At 36.2% G+C, this 13,277-nt stretch overlaps 1 protein-coding gene across 1 annotated transcript in view; it reads left to right on the forward strand.

Moving 5' to 3' along the window:
- The first annotated feature begins 9,977 nt into the window (after positions 1–9,977).
- EPHA6 (EPH receptor A6) overlaps positions 9,978–13,277 on the forward strand; it is an 872,902-nt gene continuing 869,602 nt past the window's right edge. Inside the window, 1 exon segment of the mRNA XM_047722523.1 lies at positions 9,978–10,553. Within this exon segment, the coding sequence (XP_047578479.1) occupies positions 10,172–10,553 (382 nt within the window). The 5' untranslated portion in view covers positions 9,978–10,171.

Genomic DNA, 13,277 nt, shown 5'->3' on the forward strand with positions numbered 1-13,277 from the left:
CTCATGCAGCAACGTCTTTTTTAAAAAAGATTTTATTTATTTATTTGAGAGAGAGACAGAGATAGTGACAGAGATAGTGAGAGAGAGAAAACACAGGCAGATAGTGAGAGAAAGCACAAGTGGAGAAGAGGGAGAAGCAGGTTCCCTGCTCATCAGGGAGCCTGAAGTGAGGATATCCATCGCAGGACTCTGGGATCATGACCTGAGCTGAAGGCAGCAGCTTAGCTGATTGAGCCACCCACGCGCCCAAGCAATGCCTTTCTTTCCTAGTCATTTTCATACGCTTTTATGCAATTCACATCATAAGACAATTTGTGTATAAATAAATCCTAAATCTTTTAAAATCAACCAGTGGAGAAATTGAAATGCAACATAAATTTGAATGCATGTAAGAGTATGTATTTGAAGGGGAAGGTTAAGACACTTGAAATATATTAAAGCAAGAATAGTAATTACAACATTACAATAGTACAATAACAGTGTTATTTTTCAATTTCCCATATTCATTCCACATTTTCTTTTCAATTTCCACATATTCTATTCTATTGTTATGCTACTTTTAAAATTTAAAAGGATAACTTAAAAAGGAAAATATGTTCTAAATTTGCAACACAGTGTATCAGTTGACTCAATTATCTTTTGATTGTTGGCATAATCATATAACCGTTTTCATAATGGCAAGAGGGTAAAATACTCAGGTACTTTATCCTTGAGTTTTTCTTTTTTAAAATGTTTCTCAGTAACATATAGTACAATTGTGAAATAGTCTTTATACTCTCACAGAATATTAGCATTTAATATAATCCTCCTTTTTGTTCTTTCTGGCTGAAAACTGGGGAATATTTTCAGTGAGGATTTTATTTCCTCATTTTTGGTAGTGGATTACTCAGTCCCTGCCTAGTTGATAAACACAGGATAAACTCATATACGGCTTTAGAAATGATAATTCTTTCAGTAAGAGAGTTGATGCCGGGCTAGGATAAACACAGTAATATAGATGGTGAATATGTTTTGATGAGTCACAAGACATATGGCTAATTTATGTAAGGTTCAAAGTTAGTTTTTCTAATTTTTATGAAAATAAATGCTATATTCTAAACTAATTCCTTGAATTAACAATTTCATTATGCCTTTGTGTGTAGTTTTGAAACTCCGATCTGATTTTCTGGAAGAATGGGGACAGAATTCTAGGTATCATTTGAGGAAAGACAAAATTACTTCTTCAGAAAATATACAGTTCAAAAGCTAGAAATATTGCTTTAAGGTCTTCTTCAATAGCTCAATTTATGGCTTGAATAGGCTTTTAAAAATGTAAATTTGTTTTCTATCTCATTAGGCATGTCAGCCATTTCTAGTCACTAATGAGATAGCATGAACCACCATCCAAATCATTAAGAAGTCCTATCCTTTCTATCTTCAAAGTATATGGGAAATCCATCCACTTCTTCCTCTCCATCACCATCCTAAGACAAACTGCTATTAACTCACTTCAGAATTACTGCCCAAACTTCCTATTTCTTCTCTTTGCTGATGTTCTTGCTGGCATTGCAATTACTTTAAAATGTAGTAATTATTGCTTTGCCTCTTCTTAGCTTGTAATCTGTATGTTTCGGCTTCATCATTTGTAAAATGGTTACAATAAAAGTACCTACCTCATAGGGCTGTGAATATTAATGAACTAACATGTATAATGTATTTAGAACAGTGTGAGACATATGATATGCACTTATTACATACTAGCCCTAGAATGTAAGTTCTGTGTGTGCAAACTTTTTTGTCCATTTTTTCACCACTTTAATACGCAGTACCTAGAGAAAGATGCATTCATGGAATGCAAAATATAATAGCTGAACAAATATGAGTTAGTAGCATTGGGAGATAGGTGCCATTTAAAAAAAAATTTTTAAGAAAAAAAATTATCCTGCAAGAGTCACCAAGTATAAATGTTGAGTCATAAGAAAGAAGAATGAGGTCCTTTGGGAACAGTAAAAATTGGGAAGAAAATTCACTGAAAATACTCCACGAACTGAGCTTAATTTTATAGAATTCAATACATTTTACATAGAAAGAGACACAGAAATATGGAAATAAATATGTGTATTCTTGTGTATATTTGGTTCAACATGCAAGGATACAAGGGAGGGAGCATAGCAATGAAAGTCATAGCTTTCAGAGCCATATTGCTTGGGTTCACATCCTTGCTTTAACACGTATTGGCTAGGTGACTGTGCGCAAGTTCCGTGCTTCAGCTTTCTAATCTATAAAATAAGGATCTCAAAAGCAACAACTTCAGAGTGTTGTTTTGAGGATAAATGGAATTCCTATTTATAATTAATATTTGTAATTATTATCTGAAATTATTATTTGTACTCAGTTTCTGGCGCATAATAAAAACTATGTAACTGCTTTCTAAGTAACAGAAAAATTAATAATTTATTATATTTCAAGATTTCTTTAGATGGCATTTTTATTGGATTTTCTTTTCTCTCTCTCTTTTTTGGTGCTTATGGCAAATTAAAGTTACAGAATGATAGTATCAAGTGACACACAGGATATGATATAAATGAAACAGTGGTAAACAGATTCTCAGGCTTTCCTAAGAATCCTCATATTTTAAAAAATCTACTAACATGAGAATGGCATCCTGACAATATGTTAACATGCAAATCTACAACTAAAGAAAGAAAAAAAAACAAACAGAAAGACAAACATGTTACAGCATCTCAAGGCAAAAATCTTGCTACTTCTTTAACAAATCTCTGGGTAAGGTTATTAGTTTTGGAACCTCCTCTACTGTTATTGAGTCTCTCAATTCACTGTAATTTTGTGAAACCCTGGCCATGTAATGGTCACAGTAGGCATAGCAGGGTTGATAGCAGCTTTTGAGCGATTTTTAAAATTGTAGCATCCAAGAGTAGGCACACTGCGCAAGTAATCCTATTCAGAATTGAAATAATTTTAAATAATATGGATTTCTATCAGGTGACAGTTTTTAATGTCTTCTGACCAACTCAATGTAATATAAAAAAAAGCACATCATGTCAGGCTAGCTTTAAAGACCGTGTAAACACATGTACCAGCAGAGTTACTGTTCAAAGTGTGTTACATTTTTGCTCATGATAAACATGACTGTGTGTGACAGAATTGCGGTAGGAAGAATAGCTGTTCTTGTAAAAAGTGTACTGTGTGCAATGTTTACCTGGTTTTCAAATCCCTTTCTTAATTTCCCCAATCATAAACATGGAAATTTTGAAAACAAAACTCTCTCTATGGAGAGAGAGAATAAAAGTATATCTATATTCATATATATAAAATCTGTGTTATCCAATGTGGTAGCCACTGCCACACATGGATATTTAATTATATATTTATTAAAGTTAAGAAAAACTAAAAATTCATTTCCTCAGTCATACTAGACTACATTCAAACACTGAAAAGCTCTGTGTGGATGTGGCTAGTGGCCATTGTATTGAACAACACAGATATATATATATATGACATATATATATATATATGATCTCTAACATTGCACTAAGTTCTATTAGGCAGCATTAATATAACTTTTGCTTTGGAATAATCACATAGGTTCTTAATATCTTATTTGGAAATTGTACAGATGCTTAATGAGTAAGAAACTTAATTTTTATTGGATAAAAATACTCAAAAAAAAGCATGAATATGCTTCCAATTTCTTATATATCTTAAACCATGATGCAAAATAAATCAGGAAGAAATAAATCAAGAATAGTCTTTGACTATATAATAATAATAATCAAGGTCAAACTAGTGTTTATATTTGCTTTTCTTCATTAATGTATAAAATTTTATTTTTACCTCTAAAAATAGCAAAGATATTACAATCGAATTCCAAATACTATGAACATCAGTATACTTCTAATACTATGAACCATAAATAGGATTTAACAGTGGGATACTAGAGAAGTCTCATCTGGGCTCTATACCTGGATTTAGTTCCTGAGTAGCACAAGTCCATTTTCAAAGTAACTCAGAATGGGCACATCAGACATTTAGTATATATTATTCACACATAATAAGTTATAAAGTTATAACGACTTAAGTATTTAATGACCTTTAACAATCAGAAAAATGGCAAGTAGGTACTCTTTTAAGTTGAAATATGTAAGAGTTCAATTATCTTTTATTAAAGGATTACTAAAGATGGTAAATTTGACTAAAATATAATTAGTATTTAAATAGCTATTTATTTTTTTATTTTTTAATTTTTATTTTTGTAGAGATATAAAAGAAACTTTCTCTGCTCTAAAAACTTCTTGAGGTTCTTGGGAAAGTTGTATATGTGATCAAAGTTAGGCAAAACTATGAAGAACCATACATTGTCAAATGGTATTAAATGAGTTACATATAATTTTTAACCACATAATAATTAAAAGATGACACTGAAAAATTTTGTATTCCATGTAAACATTTTAACATCCATAATAAGAAACACGCTATGATTAAAATTACGTGGAACCCCTGACATAAAAGGTAAATATTAGGCATGTTAAGTTTTCATTGGGTTGTTATAGGTCACTTGGAAATATAATGAGATGTCATTCAAGAATTGTTATTATATTTTTAAGTTTAATATACATAAAAAAATACAGAATTTCAAAAATGCAAACATGGTATCTACCTTCAAACTAAACTATTATAAGAAACATTTTTATAAAAAGAACTTTACTTACAAAATCCAGTTTGAGATGTGTTAATCACTTCATTTGACACTTTTAATCTACCTCTAATTTATAGTAAGAAAACATGTTTTAAATTATTTGTATCAAGATAATTAAAATGTTTAGCTGATACGATTATTAACATGGATAATATTAGTAAATTTAACATTTAACTATTTGACATACCCAAGAATTTGTATTGCAAAAGCTAGCTTGTCATTTCCTGAAGCAGAGCATGAAGTGTCTTAACGCATGTATAATACACGATTTGATAGACTAATTCGAATACCTGAATAGAAATTAATATCAGTATTCTTGTGGTATTATCTTATTTTTAATGATGGAAATAGGTGTATTTCCGTATATAAGGGTTTTTTAAAGGTAGTTTTACTTCTATCATTTGTTGTTCTCTTTTTGATATTTAGAATATGCTCTTTAAGGATATTTTTTATTATTCAATAGAAATGAAGTTTTTCATTCAACTAGGCATGAAAAAGACATTGAATTAAAATGTTACTAATAACACTGAAATAAATTAATTATATAATTTAAAAATTATGTACATAATTTAGGTAAAATTAATTTTTGTGGATACTTGATGCCACACAAACTCTTGAGTAAACCTTATTAAAAAGGCAAGTAAGTTTAATCTGGTTGACTCATTTGACCATTCTGAATAAACTTTAGTACTGTACTTGACACTAATAAAAGTTCTTGAGTTAGCTTTCAGAGGATGAACCAATCCTCACCAAAAGTTTAAGCAAAAGTAGTAACGGTAAAGATTTATGTCTTAAAGGGTGAGGGCATGATTCCTTTCCTTTTACTTAACTATAGTAATTTGAAACTCCACTATGGGATAACATATAATGCATTTTTATTGGAAAAATTCGTATGTCTGTGACTTCAATATAATACAAACTTCTGATGGTTAGGAACTAAATCCAAGTAATCTTTGTACCTTCCCCATAATGCTTAGCATAGATACACATGGAAATCTCATATGGTATATGTTACTGAATTACAAAAGAACTATAGAGAGATTTTCATTGAATTACAAACACACTCACACACACATGCATACACACACACATATAACATATATGATGTGTACATGATGTGTATGATATATAGGATACAACATAATATGTATGTATGTGTACATATTGTATATGATGTATATGTATATAATGTGTACATATTTATACATATATTTTCTTTTATTATAAAGTGTCATATAACACAAAGATAAAATGTAATATCACAGCAGAATAACCATCATGTTTATCTAGCCTCAAGTTGGTTCTTTTTTCTGTGAAAATTATAAGACTTGATACACTAACAATAAAGTAAAATACCCAACACTGTTTTGCATGTCTTCTTGCAGAAAAATATTAACTACCTCCTAATATCAAAGAAAAATTTCTGAAGCATGTTTTCCTTCTGATTACATATTTTCTTAAAGCAAAAGGCCTCAAATTAACTATATTTGACTTTGTGGATTTTTTTTTTAATTTTAGTGGTCTACATGGTAAAACATAAAACCTAAGCTTTTAATGAATATATAGTTTAAAGTTGATGACATGCCAGCAATAATAGCTTGCAGCATGTCTCTAAATTTTATATTAACAAAAAAGACTTAGACAATTATAGCTATTCAAAGTAATAAACTAATATTTTAAGACCTGATGTTTTGACATACCTGAGAATCAACACTTTTTATTTATGTTGCTTCTACTCTGACCTTAGAAAATGCAAATTACAGATATAAATGGATTAATTTACTCTTCTACTAGAATAAAATACTTATGACTTTCTCAAGCCTTGAAACATGCTGAGTATTAAACATTATAATCCTTTTTTTTCCTCAAAGGGATTAATTGCAGGTTGAGTCTTTTCTTTCATCATTTTAAAAAGCAAATAGTATTTTGTGAACACTATTATTTCTACTATAAATGGAAGTTTACACTAGTTTCAGTGTTTTATATATATATATTTAAATGAACAGTGGTTGATATTCAATATCATATTAGTTTTAAGTGCACAACAAAGTGAGTCGACATTTTACGTTATGAAATGCTCACCATGATGAGTGTAGTTACCATCCATCACTATACAAAGTTATTACAATATTATTGATTATATTCCCTATACTGTAGTTTTCATCCCTTGATTTATTTATTTTATAAGTAGAAGTTTGTACCTCTTAATCCCTTTTACCTCATATATTCCTTATTTAATGAAAATTTAATCATTCTTACCCGAATCCAGACCTGGTGTATGTACCATATATCATGAAGAATAGCAGTCTGAAAGAATACAAAAGAATTCTGAATATAGTACTGAAGAATGAGACATGAATGCTTTTCTGAATATGGGTATGATTCAAACAGACAAGTGCAGATAAATCTACATGAATATTGCATCTGGTTCACTGAGTGGCTTATAATTTTGAAACTGTCACATGTCAGCAAATATATCAACAGTGCTAGAAAATCAAAAAGCAAGTACATTTCTGTTAAGTGAAATTGCTTCTACCTCACATAAGATAACCATGACTATATTTTAAATAAAAAGTTAGCTTTTAAAAAATAAGTTTTACTTAGATTTTCAATTTGTCTCTAAGTGAAGAGAGCTGAGCACATAAAAGAGCTCAACAAATATTTGAGAATGAATATCTATATACACGTGTGTATGTGTATATATAAGTATGTGTATTTATATGTACATACAATGTATAACAGTGGTCAAAGAGTTACAGTTATTCTTTTGGAATCTCAATATAGCCAAAGGTCATGATAATTATATTTTCATTCATGTTCTTTAAAATGAGTTTTTACTTAAGAGGTCATTATCTTCTAGAAACACAATTGACAATATCTAAATATAGAAAGCATACTTTTATTTTAATATTGATGAAAATCTTGTAATTTTTTTTTCTTAAAAACCAAAAACAGAATATGACTATCAATTACTTGACCAGGTAAGTAATATATTATGTCATGCTTCACTATGACTTATTTAAACAAACAAAAGTTGTGTATTGTAAGTGAACTGTAGGTCGGGGTAAATATAGAAATCCAGTTTAAAAACTGAAATCTAACTTTAGAAAGGTCATGGAAATATATTCTTTGACAGTAAGTAAAAAATTGTTGGAAAAAATATTGATTGATCATCAGTATAATGAATCCTTAACACTTCTAAGGACATTTATTTAGACTTAACAACTTACATTATAAAGCAGCCTTTTAATTTTACAGTTTGCAAATTATAAGCTGAGTCTGCAAATACCCATATGGTCAGTCAACATCAGTAAGAGTGGTAAAATCAGTAGTAAAATCAAATTTTACTCCTTTAAGTATGAATATATAAACTCTATACTTGGTTGTCTTTTCATAAGTGATTTGCATATATTTAAATTGGCGTGGACACCTTTAAAGAGAGGCAGTGTTTGAATTTGTAAGTAGAGTGAAAGTACAGTCACCAATCAGAAACCTTCCTTACATTCCCCAAATCACTTGGATTTCACATTTCTCTCCACGCAGCTGAATTAGACGTACGACCTCTTTTTCGCTGCCCTTGTCTCTCCTCTTCCAGTTGATTTTAAGCCAATAACGGAACTTCATTTATCATATATGACACAAACACGACAGCAAACACATCAAAGGGGAGGATCCTTTCTCTTCCAGAATTCTGTAAGCGTGGAACGCTGACCCTTTGCTCCTTGATCTAACATTTCCCCAACACTTGCCACTGTGCCATAGCCCTCTGCCCACTTTGAATATATCATTCTACCCTTTATAATACCGCTCTTTGCTCTTCTAGGTTCAGCTTTCTCCATTGCCATAAATATTTCTTCAAAATATCCTGAGTTTTGAGGTGGGCTTTCAACCTCACTAGACAGTGACTGAAAGAAAATGATGACGCTAATAACAATAACAGCGAATAAACTATTACAGAACTATTACAGAACCCCTCACTAGCGATATGGGTTGCTCGGCGCCGCCCTAAAAACAAAACAAAACAAAACAAAACAAAACAAAACAAAAAAAACACCGCATTAAGTTCACTCTGAGAGCATCCCTCCTTCCTTTTTCCTTCCTTGTGTGAGAAGTCGCCTCTACCTGCGAACAGTGGAGGCATTTTTGTTGTCGACTAACCCCCTCTAGCGCCGAACTGGCAGCATTCGAGCCACGGCTGCCAGGAGGGCCGAGCGCAAGGCTTGGCAGAGCTCAAGAAAGCTGGCGGTTTCGGCCCTGCCCTCTGCGCCCGCCTCGGCCGCGGGGCGAGGGCGTGAGGGCTCCGGACGCGGGACCTCTCTCTGTTAGCACTGCGTGTTGCCCCGGCCCTGCGCTGAGAGCCGCGTGATCCCACCAAGTAGCCAGCGAGTCTGCTGCTTCCCACCAACCCGAGCGCTGGGAGGGAGTAGGTGCCGCGAGGGGGCGGCTTGCGTGGAGAGAGCAGTCCGCTCGCCGCGCACTCGGCGACGCCGCGGATGTTGCCGCGCGCCTCTCAGCCTTCGGGCTGTACGGAGCGCACGGTCCTACCCTGCCACGCCGGGGGCACCCCAGGGCCGCTCCGGGCCCCGGAAATCGCAGCATCCATGACTGCGACAATGCTTGTGACCTCCACCGCGGAGTCACCTCCACACGCGACGCGAAGACCTCAGTGAGCCGCGGCGCCTGGCACCCGCCGGTATCCAGCCTGATGTGACTCTCCTCAGCTGCTTGCTCTCTCTTTTTGGTTTACTAGGACTCGAAGCCGCGGAGGCGGCCACAAAGTTGAGGCGCTCGCCAGAGTGGGCAAGTTTGGGCGATCCGAGCTGAGGAGGGTTAGGTTGGCGGCCGCCACCAGGCTCGCCCCAGACCTGGAGCACTGGCCCACAGCACTTACCCCCTCCAGCGGCGGAAATATGAAGTCAGGGGGAAGCGGTGGCAGGGGCTGACTAGTCCTAAAGCGCTCGGCGCTGCTGCCGGGAAATGGGAAGCAAAGTGCTTGGGGGACTAAGTCCGGCCTCAGAGATGCTTAGCAAGCGGCTGCCAAGGCCGAGGCTCTTCGCGCACGCTGCGGAGTTGGAGATGTCCGTTGTACAAGCGCTGCTGTCGCCACCTAGGCGAGGTACTGGGGGCGCAGCCCGTACGTAGCTCGCTTGGACTACTCGCGGCCCCGCGGAGCCACCTGGGTTGCTCGGCTCTGGCCACACTGGCCCGAGGAGTGCCCGCGATCCCCGTGCCGCTTCACAGCTTCTCTGTCTCTCCGTCTTTTGGCTATGCAAGTCCCCACGTCAGTCTGGAGAGGCTCTCGGGCCGACTGAACTGCCCGCTGCACCTGGTCGTCCCTCCCCTTATTCCCCCCGTGAGGCGCCCTCCCCCGCCACCTCGCTCCCCTCCCCCAAACCACAGCCCGAGCTCGCTCCTGCGCGCGCGCTCTCCCGGGCCCAAGTGAATAGTCCTCGCGCGAGCGGGACACGGTGGTGGATGCAATTCCGCTCGCTTACAGCCGCCAGGAGGTCCCCGGCGCCGCAGGCAGCGTCCTCCTCCGAAGCAGCTGCGCTTGCACCTGGGCAGCCTGGACCTTCCTGCCCTGTCCCCGGGGCCTCGCGCGGGGGGCGCCCCGGGACATCTCCTGCGGGCCGGGTGGAAGAGGAAGAGGAGGAGGAAGAAGACGTGGACCCGGACCCTTACCCTACGCAAAACACCTGGCCTCGCTGCAGTCACTTCTCTTTAAGTGGGACAAGAAGAGAGCTGAGGAGAGTCATGGGGGGCTGTGAAGTCCGGGAATTTCTTTTGCAATTTGGGTTCTTCTTGCCTCTGCTGACAGCTTGGCCAGGCGACTGCAGTCACGTCTCCAACAACCAAGGTAAGGGACGGGGAGGAGAAGGGGGAGGGGGCAGGAGGAGGCGGGTGCTCTGTGGACCGGTGCATTGGTAGCCTCCTGCAGGTAACTTCGTCCCGGGGTAGGCTTCTCTGGGCTCACCACAGGAGAGGTCGAAGGATGTCCGCTTACCAGAGCGCCGGGACCGGCGACCTCAGGAGTTGCTGTCTCTTTTGCTCCCAAATGTCTTTAAACGGATGTGTGGGCATCAGCAGCAGTTGGGTCCCACCGCTGGCGGCCGCGGGACTTCTCCCGGCAGTGCTGTCTCCGCAGGAGGTCAGGCTCCGTTGGCATAGGTTTAACGGACTTACGGCCCTTCGCGGTTGCTCGCAGCCCGGTAACATGTAGCTTCTCACTTGCCTTCATGAAAGCAGATAGCTCCCGTTATACTCTAGGACCAGATACCAGCCTTTTGCTGGTAGCTGTACTGCCCTCGCCCAGCCGCAGCCCCCTTACCCCATCCAGACCGAATGTAGACTTGTTCGAAATTATTCCTGGACCAGATGCCCAGATTTATTTTTGTGGTTTCTTCCTTGAGATGGCAGGGTGGGGGAGGGGCGCGGGGAGACAAACATTAAGTGTGAATTTCCAAGTTGTGAATATCCTATTCATAAAGTTGAGTCACTGGCAGATTTTTTAGCAAGACGACTTTGTTTCAGTAGGTAAAGTGTAAAGTGAAACTGAATAGTATGTGAAAAGTGGAAGTCAGGTTTACCAAGTAGAAAACACTGGGAATTTTGAAGATTTTCTTTTCTTCTGTTCAACAGTCTTTATGAGACATATCTCAGTGGATTTCTGCTATGACTATTTAAGGATCTATAAAAATATCACCTGCATAATCTAAATCCCTTGAAGCAAGCTGCTAACCTCCATAAAAGTTTTCCAGCATGTACCTGGCTGGATGCTTTCGTTGGCGCTGGGATGACCATCAATATGTCACCTGTTATGTCATACTTTTCTAAAGATCTTAAATATAAAACTTAAGTTATAGTTACTAATTAACATGTAAGGCCTTGAAATAACTTACGGATATAAAAATGGAGGTCAGATGACATGAAAGTGTGCACTTGCTTTGTGAAGATGAGAAGGTTAAATGAGAAGGCAAGTAAAACAACACAGCCTTTTTGGTTGTCAACATGACTATTTTATTTTACTTGGAAAGACAATCATGCAGAATAAGTATCAGTTCTTATTTATATGGCTGGTACTTTTGACATGTTTTCCTAATTCATTTCTTTCTTTCTTTCTTTCTTTCTTTCTTTCTTACCTGCTAGATTGCAATCACAAATGCATATGTAAATTTGGAAATCATACATAACTGTCATGACTTTGAAGATAAAGAAAATAAGTGCCACCTATAGTGCCATACTTGTCTGTGGTGGTGTATACCTCCACACACACATTCCTCATTTGTTTCCATTGGCATTACATCTTGAAGGAGTAGTTACTTAATATATCTCTGTGAAAATAGAACATTGTAAAAAATAACATAAAATTATTTACTTGAACTTTTTTTGTAGGGAGAGAAAAACAATTTTTAATAATCAGAAATTCAGACATTTATATTGTACTATATGTTAGTATTTAGTATGTTAATATACATCTCTTTAGTAGCCTCACTAAAAAAAGAGTCATTTACCAGAAATCTTTAACAGTTATTTCAATGCAATAATTTCCTTAAATCAGCATTTAGTTTCTCATTAAGTGTCTGTGATGTACCAGTTTCTATCATAGGCCCTGAGGAAACTAACATAAATAAAACACATATAAGAATCTCCGAACAACTAAAGTGCCATTCTACCAAAATGTTTCAAGTGTTAAAGTATAACCTTTCACATTCATATTAAATTTAAGGGCATGGAGGAGTTATTTGTTATCCTTTTGCAATAATTTTTATTTGTTTATTGTAATGACTTTCCCATAGTTTTTAAAGATGTCTTACCTAAAATATTTACCATGTATATAATTTATGGGTTTTCATCAATTAGCTTAAACAATGTCTTGTGAATGAATAATACTCAGTTTACCCATCCATTAAGTAGGATCATTAAAGTAGACTACTAAAGCTCTGAATTTTCACTGTTACAATAGAAACACAGGCTATGCATAAGATTATAGTTGACTAATATTTTACCTAAAGTCTAAGCTGGGTAAAATTTAGGAGTTCTTCAATACAAAATTATAGAGAAACTATGCTCAGGTATTTTTATCATGCACAAATGATAGCTTATAAAATTCTTTATACAGTCTAAACTCACAGTGATTAGAAATTACGCCTTATGTTATTTTGAAATAACTTTTGAATACTGAAACCATCATATGAATGGTTAAAAAAATGTCAAACTTTAGAACATTATTATTAACATTCTGGTGATTTTTTTAACTTGCAGTTTCAAAAATAACATGAATTAAAACATATCAGTTTTTAAACATTGAAAACAGGCCATTACAGTGCATATACAATATAAAAATAATATAAAATGTAAATTAGATTTGTTATACACATGATAGTAAATATTAGTAATATGATTATTATTTAATTTTAAGGAGATAGCATTTGTTATCCTAGTAACTTTTCCTAAGAGTTAATGGAATTTGTTTTATTTCTTAAATTTGTTAGAGGGCAAAATTTAATTTTTATATAACTTGTTTTCTGATTAAGGATATTCACAAAGTAAGTTTTTTAATGTTACTTATCTGTTTTTACCA

This window comes from Lutra lutra, chromosome 1 (genome assembly GCF_902655055.1).
Source record: "Lutra lutra chromosome 1, mLutLut1.2, whole genome shotgun sequence".
NCBI lineage: Eukaryota > Metazoa > Chordata > Mammalia > Carnivora > Mustelidae > Lutra > Lutra lutra.